The sequence below is a fragment of the Molothrus aeneus genome, chromosome 4 (assembly GCF_037042795.1).
Source record: "Molothrus aeneus isolate 106 chromosome 4, BPBGC_Maene_1.0, whole genome shotgun sequence".
NCBI classification, from domain to species: Eukaryota; Metazoa; Chordata; class Aves; order Passeriformes; family Icteridae; genus Molothrus; species Molothrus aeneus.
Window position 1 is genome coordinate 4,288,821 of NC_089649.1, and position 24,637 is coordinate 4,313,457.

The 24,637-nt window shown below is 40.5% G+C and overlaps 1 protein-coding gene and 1 long non-coding RNA gene across 2 annotated transcripts in view; one reads left to right on the plus strand and one right to left on the minus strand.

The window, feature by feature from the left end:
* MGAT4D (MGAT4 family member D) overlaps positions 1–20,404 on the plus strand; it is a 31,849-nt gene extending 11,445 nt beyond the window's left edge. The window contains exons 4-15 of the mRNA XM_066548913.1: positions 1,394–1,527; positions 3,140–3,186; positions 5,028–5,141; positions 6,392–6,467; positions 11,208–11,319; positions 11,872–12,002; positions 15,969–16,076; positions 16,900–17,093; positions 18,798–18,876; positions 18,984–19,062; positions 19,662–19,774; positions 20,292–20,404. Coding sequence (XP_066405010.1) covers positions 1,394–1,527; positions 3,140–3,186; positions 5,028–5,141; positions 6,392–6,467; positions 11,208–11,319; positions 11,872–12,002; positions 15,969–16,076; positions 16,900–17,093; positions 18,798–18,876; positions 18,984–19,062; positions 19,662–19,774; positions 20,292–20,318 — 1,214 coding nt within the window. The 3' untranslated portion in view covers positions 20,319–20,404. The remainder of the gene's footprint in view (positions 1–1,393; positions 1,528–3,139; positions 3,187–5,027; positions 5,142–6,391; positions 6,468–11,207; positions 11,320–11,871; positions 12,003–15,968; positions 16,077–16,899; positions 17,094–18,797; positions 18,877–18,983; positions 19,063–19,661; positions 19,775–20,291) is intronic.
* LOC136555881 (uncharacterized) lies at positions 15–24,434 on the minus strand. Its single transcript, XR_010783545.1, has 3 exons — positions 24,354–24,434; positions 12,107–12,202; positions 15–236 (listed from the first exon to the last, which is right to left on the minus strand). It is a non-coding gene; the product is annotated as an uncharacterized lncRNA (long non-coding RNA).
* Positions 24,435–24,637: the final 203 nt, after the last annotated feature.

Genomic DNA, 24,637 nt, shown 5'->3' on the forward strand with positions numbered 1-24,637 from the left:
TCTTAATCGAAAAACAAGATTATTTTTTGTTTTAATCATATATTCATATGGCTAAGATGCAGTAGCTGACATTTTCTCCCCACAAAAATGAGTATGGATGAGGAAGCCAAGGCAAATTTGCAATGCATTCAGTTTGCCAATATGAGAAGCAAAGGGAAAGGTGATGTGATCATTTAAAGGATATTAATATATCTTCAATGTAGCTTTCTTTATCCACATGAGAAATCAGCTGGCACCTGTAGAAATCATAATGAATTCCAGTGAACTATAATACAAATTTTAAATGCATTTTCCTAACTGTCATGTGACAGGTAAAAGGAACATACAAAAACAATGAGCAAAGAAGAAACTAGTCAACCATTTTGCTGAATTTTGTATTTTGTTGCAATTTTTACTTTTCAAAAAAGGTAAAATCACCTAGGGTGATTTTATATGAAGAAACATTGGCAGTTTTTTTAATTTAACTAAAAAAAACCCCAAACCCTGGGCCATGCTCATGACACTGGATAACTTTCTACAGGCTACTTATTAGTAGGTGTAATTGTAGCAATGTGATCTAGTGTTGGAGCTCTCACTAGAGTGCCCACAGATGAGTGCCACTAATAAAAGAATACTCCATATTTGACCTTCTTTTATTTGTGCAGGAAAATCACAATAGCCAGACCGCAGTTTCATAAGTACAGGCTGACCTTCAGCGTGTAAAATGAAACAAACCTCAAACATGGGCACTTGGGTTTTTGAGCTGACATTGGCATGGAATTGCGAGTCAGAAGCAAGTCACTAACTCCACCTACTGTTTGATTTCAAGCTGTTGCTTCCTCGCCAGCCTGCTGGGATGTTGGTGAATAGAAATGAATGATGAATAATGAAAAAAGAGACATGCTGCTTATGTTCTGATGATGCACCACAGCATAGGTGTGCTGCTAGTGGAGTCCTTGCCAGAGACAGTTTCAGTTCCTTCGTTTTTAATAACAGTAACATCTTAGTTCTTTTATTCTTATTGATGCTATGAGAACCATTGATGCATGTCCATTAAACTGCCCAGAAGGATTTTTGAATTGGATTCCTTTCTGAAATACACAGTGTTCACTCCCTATGAGAGAGAACCTGCTCACTAGAGCAGTGCAACACTCACTTTTGAATCTCAGTACAGAGGGAGTGGCATCTCCAGGTTCTCAAGTGTAGACCTGGTGTTTATGGCAGAGACACAGGTGTCTCTGAACTAAACATAGCTGGAGGTTTCTCCCCTGCCAGGCAGTAGAGCAAATGCTGTCACAGTGCTAAGGAAATATTAACTGTCACCAAGTTTCATGGCCACATCAAATCAAAATTACAATATGATTTCAATTTCCCTTTAAGAAGTTGCATGGCTTGAGGCATTCTCTCTTTGCAGTCTCCCTGGTGATGGGTATCCCTACAGTGAAAAGGGAAAAACAAAGTTACCTGATTGATACACTGCATTCCCTGCTGTCCCAGCTATCTGAGGAGCAAAAGAAGGACTGTGTGATAATCATCTTTGTAGCAGAGGTGAGTGTGCATGGAAAGGTGCAGGATGCTGATAGAAAATATGGAGATTTGTGTCTAAATGTAATCGTGCAAAATACTGTTAGCCTTTGGGAGGGATTTCTTCAGGGCTGGAGGAGATGGTGAGCAGTTAGTGCCTCAGTGTTCATATGTGAAAAAAAAACCCTGTTATGCAAGTGATCTAAGGGTAAAAAGTCTTATTACATTTACATTTAACACAGTCCTTGGATCAGATTTTCCATCAAAACCATATGAACTCATTGTTTATCTCTGAAAGTAAGGTTTTCTGCTTCCAGAATGAAATGTAAGTCCTCCACAGCAAAGTGCCCTAGAAGCTGAAGAAAGTAAACTTAGTCTAAGAAATGTTCAAATTATTTATCTGCTGTTTTGATAACATGTATCTTGCAAAGCATCTTGACATATTAGAGCTTTCTCCAATGTGTGTTTTGGCATTTCCCATGCAAAAGAAAACTGTTCAGAGCCTTGAACATGTTTGGGAAAGTAAACAGTGCTCAAGGTAAGATATTAAGGATAAATGCTTTTTTTTCCTCACTCAAAAATACCTTGATTACATCAGAAAAGAAAAAAAAAAGAAAAGAAAAAGAAAAGAAAAAAAAAGCTGCAGAATGGAATTAGCTAGTAATAGCTTCTAGCAGGTAAAATGACTGTGCAATTATTCAGAATTCATATTAATAAATTGGAGCAGATAACCATGCTGATCTGAGAGCTGATAAGAACATTTTGTTATGAGAGGAGGGCAGGTGTGTTCAGTGGTCATGAATCCACACCTTCCTTTTTCCCCACAAAGTTTCAAAAGATCAAGGTGAATGTTAACATCACGGGTTAAGCTTGAGTAACTCACTGACTGAGAGTGAGTTTTAAGTTCTGGGTATTTTTTTTTTTCTTACCACAGTTCTGTATGTCACTTTTTTTAACCTAGCACAAGTTTAATATATAATTGCTAACACTTATATATTAAAGAATTTGTTTATTTAAAGAAAAAATCTGAGCTCCTAAGACAGTTAGTGTGTTGCTTTAGAAATGAAACTTTTCACTCTAAACGTAGTTAACAGATATGTTTGGCACACTAACATTGTTACTTTTGTGAAACAGCAATAATGAATGTCTCAAAATTTCCAAACATAGAGCTGTAAGTTTGTTTTATTAGGAAGACATTAAATAAAAATTTTAAGTATTGCTGGCTTTAGAATATTTTGCTTAGGTGATTTTTCTCATCAGCCTTAGGCATCTTTTGTGATTTCTGGATTACTGACCCAAACCAGTTTTTTTTACTGATAGTTTTATGGCTGTGCTTTACTGGCATGGTAGAACACAATTTTAGCCAGGAAACAGCCTGGTCTTCTGCAAAAGCAGTGAAAAACAGTGCCAGAAATGGCAGCTGGAGGTAGTTGGAAACAAAAGTGAACTATAGTGAAAGTTTGACTGGCTTGAAAAGCCCATGGTGTTCCTTACTAGAAATGCTGCTGTAATATACCACATTTGTTTGGAAGGAAAAAAAAAAATTAAGTGTTTGCATATATACATATTCCCTACAAAGTGTTGTTTAATACAAAAATGAGTGACTTTTAATGAAACCCTCCCTTCTTTTCTTTAGGTGGATGCAGAGTATGTTAAGAGTGTTGCAGAAAGTGTTAAAACCAGGTAAGTCCTACACTCAGCCACCAGTGTGAATGTATTCGGAGCTTTTATGGAAAGAACTAGAACATTCCCACATTGAAATGCAACTTGAGGCAAAGGTGCACTCTCAATATGTGTGCCATGACACACTGTGAAATTGAGAGCAGAAGTATGTATATCAATTTATTTTTCATTTCTTATTTGATAAAGATGCTTTAACTAACCAGCCAAGGTCTCAGCTTAAATCTCTGATAAATATTTACTCGGGCCTAAGTCTTTTCTCCATGAGATTAGTGATGCAATTGATGCACCTGAGGTTGCATCTATGAGGTCCCCACTGACTACACAACCCTGCAGTGTAATCTGGCATCTGTCACGGAATCACAGAATTCCTTAGGTTGGAAAAACCCTCTAAGAACAACAGAGTTCATTAGCCCAGCACTGCCACCACTGAACTGTGCCACAACACAGCCATGTTTTCCCAGGGGTCTTTGTTTCCTTTTTTTTTGTTTTACTGTTTTTCAGGAAGGCAATACACTTGGGACAGCATGGGATTACATTTATAATCCTAAATGCTACTGCATGATGTGCAACATGAGATGGGTGGTCTCTGCCCTGCCAGATTAACCCTAGAGATGCCAAATGCAAGCTTGGTTCCCACTGCAGTTCTGCTTGCTCTTATCTTCCTAGAACAAGATCCCTGGAGGATCCCTTTTCTTCCTCATTTCAGGGTTCCTGCACACCCTCCTTCACTCAAGGGTTTCCCAGACTGTGCTTTGTGTGTGGGTTTCCCCCAGCAAACTCCTCATAGTGAGGCTGTTAGCAAAGTAATATTCATCATTTCCTGCCTTCAGACGGTTTAGCTCAGCTGGGAGGATAAAGGGACAAGGGGAAGAGGCAACTTAAATCTGAGTGTTTAAATTGCTGTAGGTATTGTACCTTCCTTCTTGGCACTGCCAAGGTACAATGCCTACAGCAACTTAAACGCTCAGATAATTTTAATTACTGCTTTGTGACTTGTGAAAAAATTACACAGAGTATTTGCTTCGTCAGGGTTACACAGTCAGATTGATATTTTTTCCCATAATGCTGATACTCTGATGTGTTTAATTTTTAGTGTTATCTTTTGTTTACTAATCATAGGAAATGGGAAACTCCGTTTTGAAAGCACTACTCTACCTGTTTTGTGTTGGGGTGATGCAATTTATGCAGATGAGGCCTGATTGTTTGTTTTTGTTGGGTTATTTGTTCGGTTGTTGGTTTTTGTTTAGATTTTTTGATTAGTTGCTTTGTGGAGGAATTAGTTCCTATTTTGGAGGAAAGGGGAAATTTGACTTCCAGCTTTGGCTCCCAAAGTAGGTTACACATTTTTTCAATGTCTCTTTAAACGGAAAATTTAATTCTTGGTGCAGAGACTAGATCCAGACTCCCTGTTCTGCACTCCTGCTGTGGGACAGTGTAATTTTGCTTAGAAAGTAGAGTTGGAGCAATGGGAAGGAAACTGGGAGCTCTCATGCGAGGGGAAACAGTTGTGTGTTGTTCTGGGCAGTGGGCTGGTAGTGAATCACTGCTGCGCTGTGGCAGCCTTCTCTGGATTGCTGGTGAGCATCTACAGCTGCAGGAGGGGCAGGGTTTCTGAGAGACGCTTCTCTCCAGTGTTTTCTGAGGCTGGGCTGAGTTCCTGGCCTGTCTGTTCTGATGGTTGTTAAGGACCCCTTCGTGGTTCCAAATTTGCAGTCAGTTCCTTGGCTAGAGCGGAGAATTCCACTTCTGGAGGTGCAGGCCTAACTTAGGGCAGCTGCTGGCTGTGGTTGCCCTCAAAAGTCTTTTTGAGGAACAGGGTCTCACTAGGATTCTCTTCCCAGCTTCCCCAGAGAAGTCCAGTCTGGAGTCCTAGAGGTCATTGCTCCTCCTGCTTCCTATTACCCAGATCTTTCCAATCTGGAGAAAACACTCGGAGATTCTGAGGACCGAGTAAGGTAAGATTGCTGAGTAAAACCTAAGAACTTTTGCTAAGAGTGTGAAATGGAAAATTCAGAAAAAGTCAGCGTTGTTTGAGCTGATAATATTTTTGTGTTTCAGAGCTAAAGGACCTCATTTGTACTGGTAAAAAAAAAATTACAAGGGGATCTTGGGAAATGCTTTGCTGCACATCAGCTTCAGGGTGAGAGCCAAGGCAGCTCCTTTAGGTCTTGACTCTGGGCATCCAAGAGGTTTTAAAGCAGGTGGATAATGCCAACAAGTAATAGGCTATATGATCTGTCATAGAGGAAAAAATAGAAAAATCTTTAATGTGTCTGATGAGGGAGAGTCTCTGTGAACACACAGCCCATGGTGATTTCATTCACTCCCATGCCCCAAATTCAGTAAGACAGAGATTATAACCTTATATAAATAATATATCTGTATTGGAGGAAAGAAATTTTCTTCATCAACGATAACCAATTTATCAGAAGCCACTGCAACAATGCAGCAAGAGTGTTGCAGTACTAAGAGTTTAGGCTGGAGGAAATCAGCTAGTATATTTACATTTATGTCTGTGTGAATATTGGCTTTATAGATAAACCTTATGTGCTCATACCATAGACCATAAACAAGTTTACATACTTATAATTTAGTTTGAGATATGATTTGATTTGGATCAGTTATACTTTTATGTTAATTAACTACCAATAAATTACTCTGTAGTCTTTCAGTGTTGATTATCAAACATCATTGTCGTCCCCTGGTAAAATGAGAGACTGTACAAAATATGTGTTGATATTTAAACCTGAAAATTATGGTTATCAACCTGCTCTTGTGCTGTTCATATGTGAAACCATTTACTTTTACCATTTACTTTGTTCATATGTTCATATGTGAAACCATTTACTTTTTCATCTATAAATAATCCATGTGTCTTTATTTTTACTCTTCATGAAATAATTAGTAGATTATTATAAGTCATTTGATATTAATAACTTGTTAGACATTTTGTTTCAAGCTCCATTGACAGAGATCAATTTTTTTTGTTTATTTAATGTTAACTTTTACAGGAAAATAAAATTATTTACAAATGTTTACATTGATTGTAGGTGAATGCTTTTGCACTTAACAATGGGTTGGAATATACAACCTTAAAATTTTATTGTAGAGACAAAAAATGCAGAGCATTAGAAGTTCTCTTATTATAGAAATAACTCTTGCAACCCCCTCAAAAAGCTTATCAGAATTTGCTGCTTATGTTTAGGTGGAGAGCTAAACAGAATTTGGATTATAGCATTTTAATGCTATATGCTCAGCCTAAGGGAACATTTTATTTACAGGTATGTCCATATTATCATTAAGTAGCAGCAATACCTCTGTACTGATGATTAGTTTTGGCAATTTTCATTTCAAAGGCCTCCATAAAACCAGCAAACTCATGTCATTTTCTGTGTATTTTGCCTATGCTCCTTACAAGCATCCACACATTTCTGTATTTATCTACATCTTGCAGCCAGGTACTGTTTGATTAAAACCATCTCTACCTTCCTGTCATTTGTGAGGTTGAAGAGCAAGGTAAATGAACCATGAAGCCCTCATTTGATTGGGTTAAGAAAGTCAGGCTTTAGTGTCTTTTTGCTCACTGCACCCAGGTAAAAGAGTAGTGGTAGGTTCAGGTGTTATAGCCCAGATGGCAATGAAGTGAAATATTTCAGGCAGCGACGTACCAGTAGACTGATACTTGAGATAAGGTCAACTACAGGTTGGCACAGATCCTTAATTCTCCAGAAGATTTTGTGTTAGCCTTCAGGAAGATGCCCATGCATTTAAGCTTAGCTTTAACCATCATTCAAGATTTGTGCTCATTTGCACTCCATAAAGATCTTAACCACCACCACAGATTGCAAAATTTGTAAGAGCTGCTTAATCATGGAACAGGTGTCTAAAATGTCACCTATCTCAATAATTTCAACAGTTTTTTAAAAAGCTCAGAAGAGCGTTTTGCCTCAGAGTTGGTATTCCATAAGGACATCACAGGTTTCCTGAAGGCAGAAGACTGCAGGACCTGGCATCTCCTACAGTTTTTCTCAGGATTCAACAAAATCACATTTGAGCTGGGCTGCTTAAGAGTCCCCACGCTCTGTTCTCAAATGTGGCATAGGTGCTCAGGATGCAGGTGGACAAACAAAAATGCTGTGTTTTGAACAATTATGGTTTAATAGAAAATGAAGTATTTTCCTGTGGCTTTTGTATATTTTTAAGAACATTTTCCAAGTTTACTGAGTGCACTGGAGCATCAAGGTGTAGGAAACCCAGTGAAGTGAAACATTAAGATGCTGCCAGACACTTGATGTCCCTTCCTGTTACCAAGCTCTCCAAGGATTCATATTTGCACCACAATGACTTACCTATGTATTTGTATTTCTAAAGGAAATTGAGGACATGTGGTTTCTTATCTGAGACATTACATAATAGCTGAACTGTGTTATTAAGGACAGAGCCTGGATGGTGGTGGTCTGGTGAGAGCTGTGTCTGCTTTGGAATTTTCTCAAACAGGAACTATACTTTCCTCATACCATTCTTCATCTGCTCCTGCTATATCCCATCTTGGTTTCTATGCCCAGCCTGCAGCTGCTCCTGCAGCACAGGTGCTGCTCTGCCCAAAAGCTGCTCTGTAGAGTGCTTTGGTGAAAAGTACTTGCTGCCACAAACTTAGTCATGCCCTCCTCTATTCACAAGTCTTGCATTAAAGGAAAGCAAACAGCTTAAAACTTTTTCTTTACTTTTCCTTAAACTGGTACAATATTTACTTCAATACTCATAAGCAAAACTTGAGCTAGGTTAGATTTTGATTTAGTTTAGTCAGGAATGGAATGGATTGAGTGGCTGACACTAACTCCCAAACCCTGAAAGAAGATAAGCACACATAATTAGTCTTGACTGTCTACAGAACAGTTGATGTCATGAGTCAGACAGGATCTTTGCTGAATAAACACTTGTTCCAGCATCCTGCTGAACCAGGATTCAAGTCTCTTTGTCAAGTCCATTGGAGCTAACAGGCTTACACTGGGCATGAACCTTACCCACTGATTACCCACTGATCAACTTGTCTACTTAAAGCTTTTTTTGCCCCCCCAGCCCAAGAGAACTTTGAGGTCCTTGTTTCCACTTTAACTAGACCTCCTGGCAGGCACCAGGGACCCTTGAAGCACTTAGAATAATGGGATGAGAACACTGCCATAAAAGCAGGCAATCCAACCAATCCAACCAATTTCTTGCCCATGTAGACTTAGTTCACTGCAGGAATCAAACATTTCAAATCTGAACGCAACACAGATACAGCAGTTTTTAAGTGTTTTCTATTAGCACTGAGATGAAACAAAAATGAACCATTAAATAAATCTTAGCTTCTTCAGATAAAATCTCTTATCAAGTTCCAACTTGAACTTTCTAATAGTAGTTTCCTGAACTACTGCTATGATTTTTCTTACCTCATATGGAGCCTGGGAAAGCTTTGTGCATTTATTTATTATATATATGTATATATAAAAATATATAGATATATACACACTTGTAATATTCATTCCCAGCAACACTTCTCTAATGGATTTAAAGCCTGAGCAGTATCTCAGTGAGTTCTCTAGTACTCTTTAGGTGGACTTTGTTTTTTCTTCCCCTCACTAGACTCTAGGTTATGCCTGCTATTTGGTAGAGCTCCTCAGAGGAGTTCCACAGTTTTCACAATTCATTGTCAGTGAGACAAAATGTCAGTGAGACAAAAATACTCTAATGAAATTCAGAAAGGAAGAACCTTCCTATCTGATGCCTAAAATTCCATTGTATTCTTCCATTTTTTTGTTACTATTTCATTTTTACTTCTCTCAGACAGACAACCTGCATAAGAAAAATGAAAGGAAACCCATTTGGTACCTATCAGTAGGAAATTTTCATAGTCTTGCTGTAGTGGATGCATATTTTTTCATTCAAAGGTGCTGATGAGTGAAGTTAGCTGTGATTATGTATTTTGCTGGCCTTCCCATGGCAATGGGGCAAGTGGATTAGGCAGTTCATATCTTAAATTTCCTATTCCAGATGTGTGCAGCTGCACAACCTCCTTTGTTAGATAAGAGCATATGAGAAAACAAGTGGCTGTAAGCTGAAGGCAGAAAAAAAATCAAATTTCTATTTGGGTGCAAAGTATTAAATATGCAGGATAATAAAATGTTGTATAACATACTGAAAAAATGGATACTGGAATCTCTAAGCAATAAGAGAGGTTTTCCAAGATGTGCTTTAGTTGAACACAAATTACAGGGTTAAATAAATAAGTTGAATGGCTCGTGCTACATGGGATATCAAACTACATCATCTAATAATCACTGTCAGCTTCAGGAAAGACCATCTCAGACTTCAAAGTTACTTTCTGTTCATAACCACAGTCACAGTCACTTTACATCACAGCCTCTGTGCTTTTAATCTTCACTGCTTTTGCATACCTGTCTGTGGTGTTTCTCCATATGGTGCCCTCCCTAGGTTTTTGAGATACTCCAGTCTGCTTTTTATCCTTTTTTGGTGCCCCTCAATTTCTCTGTAAGGATTCTCTAAAACCTTCTTTGAGTCTTTGCTCTTCTCCCTTTACATCTTGCTCCTGGCTAATGCTTTAAGCTCATTTAATTTTATGCCAGATTTCTTGTAAATTGATGTTTGGGGGTTTTTTTGGTTGTTCTTCTTGTTTTCTTCTGCCCAGCTGTCAGCTCAGCTCAATCCCCAGATCTCAGAATCTGTTAGGAAGCATTCATCTTGATCAGTTGGTCTCTATCTATACATTTTTTATCTTACCATCAGCAAAAGCTGCCAGGGTCAAACCAGATCTCTTAATCTCAATTTTCTAACTTCATTCTATTGATTCGGGTTCACCGTTGCCAAGACATTTCTTGTCAGCCAGCCCTACACTTGTAGCGATGCAGAAATTCAGCTAAAACCTCTGGGCCTGATCTCTCAAGCTCTTGATGATGATTCTGCTGCATCAGTTGAAGACCCAAAACCAGCAGGAAATAATGTTTTGCTTGGCTGGGGCTTTTTTCCTCATTACAGGATGAATTTTCTAGCTGTTTAGCTTTCTGAAGCCAGTTCCAGCACGTGCAGCAGGGCCAGTGAAGTGCAGCAGTTGGAATAAATTACTGTATGGTTATACTACACCCCAGCAATATTTTCCTGCAGTCTTTGCCTTCTCTTCCTGTGTTTTCACACCCATACTGAATTCAAACCATCAATTACTTGCTCCTTAATTATATCTGGAGTACATTTATTTCCTTTGTGTCATTGCCTCCAACCTCCTTGTCTGGGTTCATAACCGTGAGGTTCAGCAGCAGGAACAGCTTCTGGCTTTTCAGATGCCCAGTTCTTGTCTGAAAGCCAGGCAGAAATGAAGGCAATGCCTTTGCCATTTCCTTGATGGATGTCAGTCTCCTCTTCCAAGAACCCTTCTGTGCTGGCCCTTACACCGTCCTGCAAGCTCTGGATATCCCTGTCCTTCAGGGTGATTCACAGAGCACAGCCCTTCATCTCCAGTGTCCCCTGGGACAGCCTGCTTCCTGCAGGCATCTCAGGAACCATCCACGGTGCTTCTCAGTCACCTTGCTTCAGTGACAAAGGCTGCACAGGAGCTTTCAGACACCTTTCCTCTCAGACAGCTTGCTCTTCTCACTTCTCAGTGCTTATACAACCTAAGAACAAACTGCTTATTGTTGTCTTCCTGAATCTCCTGTCTGTTTGCTTAATGTTTGCTTCCAAGTGAGATCTCTTTAAGGCAGGGAGTCCTTCATCAAACAAGGGAGAAGCAGCCATGGTGTGATGTTCACTCCTGTAGGTAATGACCTAATGAGTGATACTAAACCAGAGATGTATGTAGAAACTAAATACCAATCCACTGTAGTTTGGCACAGCTTCAGTACCTGTGGTACAGCAGTTAAACACAGCACAGTTTTCACTTGCTTGTGGCAATGTCACCACCCCCTCTGCAAACAATAAAATCATTGCTTGCCTTCTCTTTTTCTGTTGCATTTCCCCCCCACTCCCAGCTGGAAGATGATATTATAGCCAAACCTGATTTTATTGAGAGTATAAAAAGCTTTGCTGCTCAACAGTCTCAAGATTGGATGGTTCTTGAGTTCTCACAGCTTGGATTTATTGGTAAGTATTAAGACCCTGAGCAGGATGAACTGCATTTTGAGCTGTGTAGATCAAAAAGGTCTCAGTGAGAATCACATCTCAAAGCATGGAAGAACCTGCATATCAAAACTTCCTTGGTTCTTCAGGAAACAGCCCTCTGAAAGTAGTTTACTTTTTGTTCTCTTTAAAACTGCCTTGTTAACACAGAGTCTCTTCAGCATAGAATCTGTAATTGAGTTCCCATAAGGAGGAAATTGTTCCACCTCAGGGGACTATGTGACCCTGTAATGTGTAGTTCTCTTTTCAAGAAGGGAATTTGAACAATCTATTAAAAAACCCCAAAAACTTCCTTTTATTTGTGGAGGAGAATATGCATCCCATATCCAAGGGCTGGATGATCAGAACTCTTCAAAGCCAGATTCTATGTGAAGTTTTTCATGAAATATCATAATTGCATTCATGTGTGCAAGGCTGGTGTGATACTTAAATGTTTATTTAAATAAACTACATTTAAACATAAAGCTGATGGTTTTTGCATAGCAGTAAAAAGATACCTTCTTGTCTTGTTTTCAGGAAAATTGTTTAAATCAGAAGACTTACCACTCATAGTGGAATTTTTTCTCATGTTCTATAAGGATAAGCCTATAGACTGGCTCATAGACCACCTGCTCTGGGTTAAAGTGTGCAATCCAGAAAAGGATGCAGTAAGTATAACTGTGAGCTTATGAAGATGAATAACATTCAAACACTCACAATGACGAAATTCATTTTCAAAAAGTGGAATATAAATCTCTCAAACTGGACTTACTTTGGAATGACCAGAGTTTCTGCTTCTTCTTGGGTTTTAGGATGCAGGAGTTTTAACTGGTGCAGCCAGTTCCTGCTCCAGGATTTGCACGTGTTCCTTACGTGTTGATAAAGGAGCAGGAAGAAACAGACAGGAGTTATGCAGAGCAGGAGATTAAGGAGAACAGAACAAGCAAGCCTCAAGTTTTACCCTGTAGCATAAGTGACTTCTGGGGATAGCAGAAGGTCCCTGGTTTTAGACTTAGTAATGCACTGCAGAGTCTCCAGACCCACTTCATGCAGACAGGAGCAAGCTTTTAAATCCTGCTTTGTGGGTTAGGCCAGCTCACAGGAGTTAGAGTGTGCCTCAAGAAACTAATTTCAGTTCTTGCCTGCCCGTGAAAACGGATTAAAAGCCAGATGCTATTATGCTGACATCACTTATTCCAGATCTAACATGTGCCAACTTCCATCCAATAGACAAAGTGCTTTATTTATGGCTGTTCCATCTTCTAAGACCTGATTCCTACCTAAAATAAAGCTGTGTTCCCAAAAGGCAGGCAGGCAGGCAGCTTGTGGAAGTCTGCTCTGATCAAGCCAAAGCAGAGTGGTGTCCCCAAGCTTCTACTGAGTTTCACTTCTGCATTTGCAATTTCGATTGCTGTGGGTAGAGAAAAGCTGCTGAGACAAATCAGTGTCACATGGCCCTTGGGGGCAGTGACCAGTGGCATGACCTGCTGGGACTGTTCATGAGAAAGCAGAACATGGGGACCGGGAGGAGGCTGGGGGTCCCAGCTGTGGTACCTTCTCTGTTTGACAGGTTAAAGCAGTGAACTTCCCTATAGGCACCAGAGAGGGCAAGCTGGCAGCTCCTCACACTTTCCCTCCTTTCCAACCAACCAAGAGTGATCACACACTGTGCTACACAGGAGGGTCAGCAGAGCACTGGTTTGTGGTTTCTATGTGACATCCTGTGGTGAAGGATGTTTGGCATGTGTTTGCACAGAATCATAGAATTGTTTGGGTTGGAAAAGACCTTAAAGATCATTTCATTCCAACCATGAATGATCTTGGGGAGGGACACCTTCCACTAGACCAGGTTGCTCAGAGCCCCATCCAGCCTGGCCTTGAGCATCTCCAGGGGTGGGGCATCCACAGCTTCCCTGGCCAACCTGCTTCTGTGCCTCACCATCCTCACAGGGAAGAACTTCCTCCTCACAGCGAATCCAAACCTACTCTCTTGTAGCTGGAATCCATTCCTTCCTCCTCTCACTCCAGGCTCTTGCAAAAAGCCTCTCTCTGTGTTCCTTGCAGGATCCCTGAAAGGCTGCAATTCCAAAGCCTTCTTTTCTCCAAGCTGAACAATCTCAATTCTCGCAGCCTCTCCTCACAGGAGGGGTGCTCCAGCCACCTGATCACCTTGGTGGACTCCTCTGGATTCAACAGGACAGGTCCATGTCCTTCCTGTGCTGGGAGCCCAGAGCTGGATGCAGCACTACAGCTGGGCTCTCAGCAGAGCAGAGCAGAGCAGAGCAGAGCAGAGGGGCACAATCCCCTCCTCCCCTGCTGCCCTCTGCACGAGCCCAGCATATCCCAGGATCTATGTGGCTCTCTGAGCTGTGAGTGCCATGGCCAGGGCACGTCCAGCCTCTCCTCCACCAGCACCCCCAAGTCCTTCTGGGCAGGGCTGCCCTCAATCTGTTCATCCCCAGCCTGGATTGATGCTGGAGGTTGCTCCAACCCAGGAGCAGCACCAGCACTTGGTCTTGTTAAACCCTGCGATATTCCCATGGGCCGCTTCTCAACCTTGTCCAAATTTTCAGCCTGGACTGACCATTAATACATCAAGGTTCAGCTGCATCTGCTCACCAAGAAAAGACAGTTTGTGATGATCAGAGCCACCAGATCTCTGCATGGTTCAGAAACTTTGTCCTGCTTGCCTCCTGTGGACCATCATCACTGCTGGGGTTCCCAGTCCAAAAAAAAAGCTATGGACCTGTTAGAGCAGGTGGAGAGGCCACATAGAGGAGCAGAGGGCTGGAGACAGGCTGAAAGAGTCAGAGCTCTTCAGCTTGAAGGCTTCAGGGGAGACCATATAGCACCTTCCACAGTATCTAAAGGGAGCTTGTAGGAAAGAGGGACAAAGTCTTTTTCTGTGTTATGATAAGACAAGGGGCAACAGTCCTAAACTGAAAGAGGGTATGTTTAGATTAGATATGAGGATAACATTTTTTATGCTTAGGGTGGTGACTGGCACAGGTTGCCCAGGGAAGGTGTGGATGCCACATCCACTGTTTGTGCCCAGGCTGCCTGGGGCTCTGAGCAGCCTGGCTTAGTGGGAGCCTGTCCATGGCAGGGAAGTCGGAAGAAGAGGATCTCTGCAGGCTGCTTTGAAGCCAGCCATTCTCTGTTTCTGTGCAATGGCCTGCGCCCGTCACGTGCAGGGGGAACTGCAGGTGCAAGGGTGGCAGCCCTGCCTCAACAAGCAGCCTCATCTCAGCCTCTGCAGACATGACCACAGCAGCGCTCAGACACACAATAACCGTGCCACTGATTACCCTGAGCTGCTGCCAGGAGCGGCTCTGCTGGTAGTGCTGCCAGGGCATAAAACAGGACATTCTAGAGCCTGCATTATTGCAGGGGATGATTTGCAAACCCTGTCAGTAGAAAGATCACAAATTTATTTTCTCAACAATGTTTCTTCTTTACTCAAGTCTAGTGCCTTTTAGAGAAACACTTGCCAGTAAATCAATTTGCACACAATGTATTGTGGTTTTACATTGTTTTGCTGAACATCTGCTGCGGACAAAAAAAAACAGCTTAGTTTTTTTAATAGATTTCCAGGGCATTTTGAACTTGTAATTAGTACTCCTGTGGAAAGCATGAGTTTTGATGGTTTTAAGCCAGCTGAGTGAAGACTTAATCACTTCTGGCTTTAGAAGGCATTGGTATAATTAATGTAACATTTTTCTTTTATGGAACTGAAAGCACTTGATGGAAGAGGTAAGCACATTATCCTCTCAAATTTTAAGGTCTGAGACCTGGAATACAGAACAGTTAAACGATCTTCCAAACTCATGTAATAATTCTGTGGCAGCACCAAGAGTACAACCCAGGCAGTCTCATTTTAGCTCTTTGCTTTGTTCCTTGCCTTATGCTTCATTATCATATTAATTACTGTGGCACGTTTGTGTCATTGTATCAGACTACAATGATCTATATATACAAAGAAAAAAAATTATATTTAAAGAAGTAGTTTGCTATCATTCAAATATCAAGAAACTACAAGATTAGTACCAATTATAGTTATTTAATTCCTTGATATATGTCATGTCCCAGGTGTAGTAAACCAGAAAATCATGGTTGAAACAGTATTTAAGGGCTTTCTCTAACTATGTGATAAAAGATCCATAGCTTAGAATACATTAAAGCCTGCCAAACACAACAGAAAGAGGCAAAAGTATGAATATTGAAATGTAACCAGAATCCTTCTTGAGAAGGTCAGTTTTGATCAAAATAGTTTAATTAAAATGATTTGGCAAGACTAAAAGTTGAAATAAAGTTTGCCAGAAACAGCGAAGAAATCAGTCAGTTTCAGATTTGTGTCAATTTTTGTCACCCTGAGAGTGATTCCTCACATACTATGCAGAAATCCATGAATTCCTGCTGATTGAGCCTTCAAATCTCAATAACAGCATGAGTGGAATTATGAGTTTTGGTCTAGAAACAGTGTGTGTGACAGAAGTAATTTAAGGATTACTCATTTAAATATGGATAAAAAATCTGAACCCATACTCTTAGCTACATAATGAAATTGCCTTATGGAACATAGCTTGTCTCTCCTTGGTTAAATAATCCTTCACTCCCTTTTGCTTTCCTTCTAGACACACTGTGAGAAGGAAAAGTCAAAGCTGCGCATCCGTGCTAAGCCATCTCTCTTTCAGCATATGGGAACTTTCTCATCCTTGGCCGGGAAGATCCAGAATTTGAAAGTAAGAACAAGAAGTGAATGCCATATTTTTATATTATATACTCGTGTTCTGACTTGTTTCTCAAGTGAATTTCAAGGATCACATGCCATTTGGCATTATATGGCATTTCAATCTCCAGTCATGTTCTACAGGTTTGGTAGAGAATTTTGACCTGGCATCTAAGCTGCAGGTGCACAAACACCTTTGAAGCTCTCATCTGGACAGCATTTCATGGCCTGTAGGAACCCTCTTCACAGCACAAGGTTTCAGATGCTCTGCTCCATGCTAACAAAGCCATGACAATTTGTTTTGCCTGAGCAGTTCGCATTCCCAGTAAGAGGGACAATTAGGAAGGTAGGACAAAGGTGTGCCTAACCTGATGGCCACAGATTTTTAGGGAGAGTTTGGAGGGCAAACCACATGTGTGATAAGCACATGAGCAGTGATGAACCAGACTCCAGGGATCTCCTGATGGTGCCATCTGGACTAGCGACAAGATTTCTCACTTGGATCAGAGCAGAGATTCACGTAGGCTTTAGCAGAGCCCAGCAATCACACGTTCTGGCACAAGGCATCCTAGACAGCTATGAAATGGCCTCCTGTGAAGATTTTTATTTTTAAATCTTGGCAGCTAAGAAACAATCAGTACAGCTCTGTCTACAAATCGTAACATTGAGTCCCAGTGATTACAGTGAAATTAATATGCTATATGTATTAAAAATAGATGGTGCATTTTTTGACACTGAGGTGATTATTTTCTGGAATAGTTTCCTGTACTAATTACAGATATCAATGCACTTTTTTTCCATTGTATGGGTGAAATTACATTTCTTTATATCAACAGGATAAAGATTTTGGAAAAATCTTGCTACATAAAGCACATAATAATCCACCTGCAAAAGTGGACACAAGCCTAAAAATATACGAGCAATATACCTTGGAAAAAGTTTACAAAGGACAAGACTGTTTTTGGGCCTTAGCTCCAGTGGCAGGTGACTACATCAGGTTCACATTTTTAAATCCACTAGCAGTTGAAAAGTAAGTATTACATGATATGGAACATGGAAGCTTACATATATCCAGTTTGGAAATGTTTGATTCTGTTTGCAGTTATTGGTGCTCAACTGTTTGCATAAACCTTGTTACTGAAAAAAACCCCCATGATTTACTATTTATCTGCTCTTCTTGAGCAGATCCCCTCCTGAAATACATGTCTTCATTGGTAGTTAAAGAGCTTCTGATTTTCTTTTCCTTTTATTTCTTCAGGTAAATAGTATTATTTATTTCTTCAGGTAAATATTTTACACGACAATTCTCAAAGGAATTTGTTTTTAACTGATGGATTTCATCAGTGGTGTCAGGGAAAGCTTTATTTGTGTGGTTGCCAACAGAAAGGCTGTTTGCCCGATGTCAGGTCTGTATCTCCACCTGGTGAGCTGCAGGGAATGACACTGTTCCAATAAACACTGGCGTTCTGTACTCATTAACTGGTTCATGCTTTATCAAACTTGGGTCGGCTGTAGTTTGGCATGTGCTCTCATTGTGCAGCTGCCCTGGATGAGGCTAACTCACATCTGGCAGTGTCTAATGGCTGGTCCCGATGCCTTGAGAGTCTCCCTGGAACAGAGGCCAGACAGAGCTAAAGGAATGAAGTAGGGATTTATTGAAAGGCCTTCAAAGGATACACCGTGGGCAGTGCAAGAGCCCGGCCAAGGCTACACACACCCAAGATGGACGATGGGTCATGAATTTTCACACTTTTGGGTCCATTTACATGTTGGGGTTAATTGCCCAATTACAGCTTCAGGTTATGACGTCCCATCCTCCCAGATTGCTCTCCTCAATTTGCTGTTGTTTACACTTTTTTTTTGGGCCTGAAACTGCAACGGTGTCCTTGGTTCTCAGGCTGGAAAAGGATTGTTTTGTCTCACTAAACTGTGAGGAGAACTTGCTAACACTTTTTATGTGATTCAGTTATATACTAATGCACTACAGAATCTGGAAAATATGACAGCTAAAACTTAAGGCATCAGTCCCAGCCCTGCTACATTCCTAGTCTGTGAAATGTATGGTAAATCCTGTAATGTTTGGTGGGTTTAAGCCTTGAATATTTGATATCAGAGGAGAGAGTTTGATGATTTAACTTCTCCTAGTTCTTTTCAAATCTAAAACCCTAAGAACTCTTAATGCCAGAAATTTAAAACCAAACGGGGATTTTTATTCTTAGATGGTTTTGCTTGCATTGTTGTTCGGTCAATGCTCTTGGTTACTGGCTATAAAGGAAATTCTTTAGAAGCACCTGAGTTGACCAGTATTGATAAAAAAGGGGAATTCTCCCGGCATGTAGTATATGGCCTAGTAGAAACAGAAATTTTTGCTGCCACTCACCTTCCAGAAGCCCATTCCACCTCAGTCTTACAATTACAGGAACAGATCAGAGGGCAGACCTTCCTGAGCCATTTAAACATGGGAAGTTAATTTATTTGGGACTTGAGCAGTAAAAATGGGCAACACTTGCCTTTGTGGTCCCAGAGAAAGATGGTTTAAATATTTGTTCTGTTTAAAATAAAAATCCTATATTATGCTTTGGTTTATAGTTTCAAGGCCTATTTGTGTTCTCTGTATAGCCCAAAATATATAAAGAAAAGGTATCTGAAACTTTCCTTCCAAACTGGAAAGAATTAGTTCCTAGAACTCTTCTAAAGTATAAAATACCTGGAAATAATACACCTTTATCATCAGGTACTTGTTCAGAAGTGGAAACATGGAGCACCCTGGTGATAAACTGTTTAACACTACTGTGGAAGTGTTGCCAGCTGATGTAAGTCTCTCATTTAGAACCATATTTCATTTTCAGAATGATATTCAGCATAAAATGTCATAACCTAGAAAATACTTCTTGAAATGTTCTTGTTTTATTTTTTACAGAAAATGCTAAGGAGAGAATTGGTTGATAATGGAAGTAAATTTCACTACCCAGCAACCAAAGATGGATATTTAAAAATAGGTAAATTATTTACTGTTCCTTCAAAACCAGTCATTTTGTTCCTACATATAAAATGTTTCTGCTCTTAAGGGTTTCATTAACTCTTTGATAAAGTCAGCATTCCAAGGTGAACTAGTAAGGAAAAGAAGCCCTTTGCATTATTGTAGGGTATGGTGTCTGATCAATGACTCCCCCATTCTGATTTAAATATCACCAGTGGCAAAAGCCAAGACATCTAATTAGAAGGAGAACTAATGACCCCCATTCCCTGTCCCCCTGCACACCTGGGCATGAGGAGGTAGAGCAAATCAAGAGTCAAGTTTGGCCCAAGAAGAAGGGAGGGTTGGGGGAAGGTGTTCTTAAGACTTGATTTTATTTCTCATTACCCTACTTTGATATGAATAATTCTTTTCCCCCAGGTCACGTCTGGCTTGCCCATGACAGTAATTTGTGACTGATTGATGTCTCCTTGTCCTTATTTCAACCCACAAGTCCTTTCCAAAACATTTCTTTCCCTCACGTATTCCTGGATTTAATGTATAGTTTGTAATTAAGAGCTTTTTCACCAGGTTTGCTGGGAAGTGCTTTCATTCACATGGGTCCTGTGGGTTTTTTTTCAGGGGCTTTTGAAAATGGCACAGCAGAAGGCAGCATCAGTCAGGCCATAGGAAGAATAGAGGCCATTCGTTTATCAGTCAGCTCTGATTCTCCAGTCTGGGCAATACTGAGTGAGGTAAGCATGGCAATTAAAGCACTTTTATTTTTCATTAGTAAATGAATTTTGCTTCTTCCAATTGTATACTATTCGTTTTATTTCGTTTGGAATAGAGTTTTGTGTGGAAAAACACAAGTGAAGAATTATGTTGATGATTTTCAGGAGAGAAATTAAACATATTTCATTGAAAATGCTGGAAATGCTCATACAGGATGATTCTCCAGTTTTGCAGTGCTGTAACTGTAGTGGCTAGGACTTGGGTTTTGGCAAACAAAGCTCTTTTCAGTCACCATCTTCAACATTAATTACATTATGTCAACATTTTCAGAGGAGCCTCTGATTTTTAATTCTTCTTCTTTTAATTCTTCCAGTGTTTAAATGTCAGTAAGTCCTAAATAGAAATCTTTAGCAGAAGTCACTGAAGAGAATTACTGCAGCCTTAAACCTTAGCCATAGCTGGAAGAAGGGGAAAAACTAATGTTGTATGCAAAGCTCCTGCAGATTTTAGAAAATAATAGGTTTTGGTTTTTTCCAGGTACTTATCAAGACATCTGAAAACTGAAAAAAATTACATTTTTGATGTGCCACTTGTTATGTATTTCTTGAAAAGAAGGCTGACTTCAACACAACAAAACAAAAAGACTGGGTCAAAAGATCAATTCCATACCCATTTAGTTATTAATGCTCTGTATTAGGAAAGAGTTGAGATAAATCTTAGGTCTGTATATGACAAGGTATATGAAAAGAATGTTAGTAAGTTCTATAACATGTTCTTGAGAAATGTGTCATATATAAAAATATCACCTTAGTTTGGCAACATTAAATAGATATTATTAGGAACAATTGATAGGGCATTACAGCCTGCCTCAGGGACTAAAGCATAAAAGTGCAAGAAGTTTCACCAGAAATAAAAATACAGGCAGTTTTGAAAAATGTTCAGGGCATGGTGTTCAACTCTATTAAAAACACTGGTCAATTTTGTAGGGAAATTAGAACTGGAGGAAAAGTTGTCAATATTCATTGCAAGTATTTAAAGTAGTTCACAGGAACACCTTAATGTTATGAAAACTGATCTCAAACTTATGTTACATTAAGGCTGAAATACATTTATATTAAGTATTTTTTAATGAAAATTGCCTACAAATTATCATTTAAATAACTTGAAACATAAACAGGTATTTTTTTGAAGATTGTATAACTTCTCAGTGAATCGTGCATTGAATTAATTACAGGAAATAAGGGTATTATGTGTAACTATATTTTTGTAAAAAGAAAATCTATTTAAATAAAATTTTGGATCCTGGAATTAGATAATCAGTGTGTACTGATATTTCAATTCTTGTCACAAGTTCAAATTCAACATAAGTTTGAAAATAAAGAGTAAACCACACCAGTCTCATTTGAAAAGTTTTTGGGAAATGACAATCTACCTTGGACATCTACCTGTTAATGGTCAGAATTCCAGATCACTTCCTTAGCACATGAAGCACGGCTGCAGCCTCATTCCCCTGCACAGGCATTGCATCCTGACAGCAGGAAATAAACTGCAATATGTGGATTTGTACTGAATAGGTTACCTTAATGTAGAGTTGTCTTCCTAATGCCACAGTGTTTTTCATTTAGAATGAGATGGAATTAGTTTTTTTTTTTTGCATTAAAACAGTTCAGGAGAGTGTTGTTTTTTTTCACAAACAACCTCTAGTAATATTTTGATAATATTGCTTAGAGGTCTGTTGTTTATTTATTTTCCTTTACTTAGGCTTTTATGTGCAGGGTTGTTTATGCACTGTGGTGCTATGTGTCCGTGCGTGCAGATGTATGTACATAGATACATTGGAACAGATGCTGCAGCCTTCATTAGGTTGGGAGTTCAGTGCCAGTTAAAAATGAGTGCAGTAATTCAGCATGCCTAGAGGTGTACTGAGGGGCACCTTTGTTCCTCAGCACTCGCAGGAAAACACAACACCTTACTTTGCCATTGCTCTCACTGCAACAGATTGGCTGTTGGGAGTAGTGTCTGCACTCAGGGTGCCTTACATTCACTTGTTACAGGGCAGTGTCACCGAGGGGGAAACTCCACAGCAATTATTTAAATCAGTGAAAACACAGAATATACTAAAATAATAGATTTTGCTCCCAGAACATCTCATTTTCACAGTAAAATGAGATTTCTCTCTAGTTGTTGAAGCGTATTTTCAAGCTCAAAAGCTTATCAGAATACTTGAAATTGTATTAGCAAATGACTGGACTTAAAAAAATTGAATGAAATTTTCCATTCTGTGCTGCCAGCTTGGTGCTTCATTCCTCGTTTCTGTGTTTACGTATTTTAGACAACTGTAAATCAGAGCATACCCTTCTCATCACTCTGATGCTGTCAATAATGAATGCTTCACAAGAGCCATTAATTCCACCCCGTGCTTTCGCAAGAGCAGAGCTTTCTTGCACAGTCTGCAGAACCACAGCTCCACTGTAAGATCAAAGGAACCTCCTCAGAGGAACTCTGGATTTTCACTGAAGAAGCAATGGAGGAAAAGCAAGTATCCCAGCCCCAGGAGGTTTACCACAAAGGAGTGCAGTGGCACAATACTTGAGCAACAGCTGAATCCTTCCGTGGGCTATTGGCAGCAGCCACCACAGCGAGGGAAGGAGCTGGGTTTGCTCACCAGGAGGGCTTGCAGAACACCTGCAGCTTCCTCTCCACCCTGCCAGCAAGGTCTCACCTGTGGTTTCCCATGTAATAATCTGTGCGCTGAACCTTCACACTCCACGGCTCCGAGGCCAGATCAAAGGCTGAATAGCTCAGGTCCAGGGAATAAGGAACTCCCTCTAACTTTATGAGTGACTGGTTTCGAAGTCTAGGCATTGTGACTGTCACTCACAGAACCAAAGGCGGTAAACCGCAAGTAAAGAAAATAACTCGGAAAAGAGTTTCAGATTACAAACCAGATCACCAGGCTCACTGAGTGGGGACTTTTACTACAGCAATTTCATGCAGTTTAAAACATAAATCTCCAAAACTAGGTCTACCTCAGGCTCGTAGCACATGTACGTAATCATGTTAAATGTCTGTGTGGTAAGAAACCACAATTTTCAAGCTAGGTCTGTTACCAAAAATCCTCTGAAAACACTGGGAAAAATAAGACTCCCCCAACACTCAGCTTTTTAGTGTTAGGTAGTAAGGCATTACTTTATTCTTGGCCAAGAGGTGTGTGCAGCTGACAGTCTGAGCTTCCGTGCTGGCACAGATACAAAACTTCCTCACTGATTTATACATTTTTAGCAAAGAAAGGAATTACTGCTCATTGGTTCCAAGTTACATAATTCTCTTCATTAATTAGTATTCTATCCTCTCTTGGTTTCATGCTCTTCATGCTAATTTCATCCACATTTTTTTAGTCCTTTTATCATCTTTTTCTATGGACTGTAGAGATCTGATCACCACAGTATGGGACTCTAGAAATAGAAAAACAACAATCGGTGACCCTGATGTGATAGTTCGTAGAAGATAAGACAGCCAAGAGATGCAAGAGATCATAGCCTTTGGGTCAAGGAGCTGTGAAAGAGTGTGGCCTTTGAGCAAGGAGCTATGTGTGTTGTACATGGCCTTGGAGTCATGGAGAAATGGATATATTGTACTTGAAGTATTGTACTTGAATATCTGTACAACTGTTCACAAGTACAAGAAAAGGGGGAAATATAGTAGAGGAAATGTATTGTACTTGAATATCTGTATAGAGGCTTTGCCCCAGAGGTCCCGATTGTCCCTGATGGGCTGCAGCTGTGATGTCCTTAATTGGGCTGCAGCTGTGACCAATGAAGATAACTGGGATAAAAGGGGGTGGGCTGGCCAGGCAGGGGGAGCCTTGAAGGAGCCCTGCACTGCCGTGGTGTTACATGCTGCAGAAGGAGTCTGTGCTGTGAGGGTCTGCAGCCATGAGAACGCACTGAGGAGGTATGGACTTTAGAAATCTGATCACAACAGTGTGGGACTCTAGAAATAGAACATCAACATTTTTCTCAGATAATAAGTCCTCAGTTTTTCAGGTATTAATCCCCTCTCTGTCTTCTAGTTACTTCAATATCCTTGAAGGGCCGCACACTTAAGATCCTAGTTGTCCAGTATTTAGTTCTCTTTGGCTCTGTTTATTGAAGTTGTTTTAGCCAACTTAAGGTTTCACTGATTTAAGGATCATAGTAGGAGTCTGTGAAGAAAACTAGTGCTGGCTAGAAGCAGGTATTGCTTAGAGTTCATGAAAACAGCTAATTAAAAATTTGTTAAGAGACATATGACTTTCAACAGTTCAATATTAACAATGTTTCATTCAAACAATTTTGATTTTTCACTGTAGCACAGTTAGTCAATTCTCTGAATGATGTGTCTCTGTTCTCATCTTACGTCTTTTTAGGGACTTTTGAAAAGGGCATGCCAACACATGTCTTCAGTACAAGAGGCAGATATGAACTTGGCTTTAGTAACTTAGTTAAAATGTTTTCATTTCGTTTTGCTTCGCGGCACCTATGTTCAAGCGTCAGGGTGAGTATCCCGCTGTAACTAATGGTTTCGTTAACTCTAGGTTACAGGTTGGAAAATTCTTACCCTGGCGGCTCCCTGGCTGCAGCTGTGTGGGGATGGGCGATGGGCGCCGTCCCAGTCCTGCGGCCATACCAGCAAAGCCCCTGACGCCGTGCCGAATGCCGAGGGGCGGGGCCAGCGGCGGCGGGCGATTGGCTGAGGCGCCCCTAGCGGGGCGGGCCGGCAGCCGCGATCAAGCCGCGCATTGGCTCTCGCCTCAGTTCGGGCACCTTCGATTGGCGGAGCTCGCTGCCCATCTCCCTTGCCCTCACACGCTCCTCGGCGGCTCCGCTCGGCCGTGCCGGGCC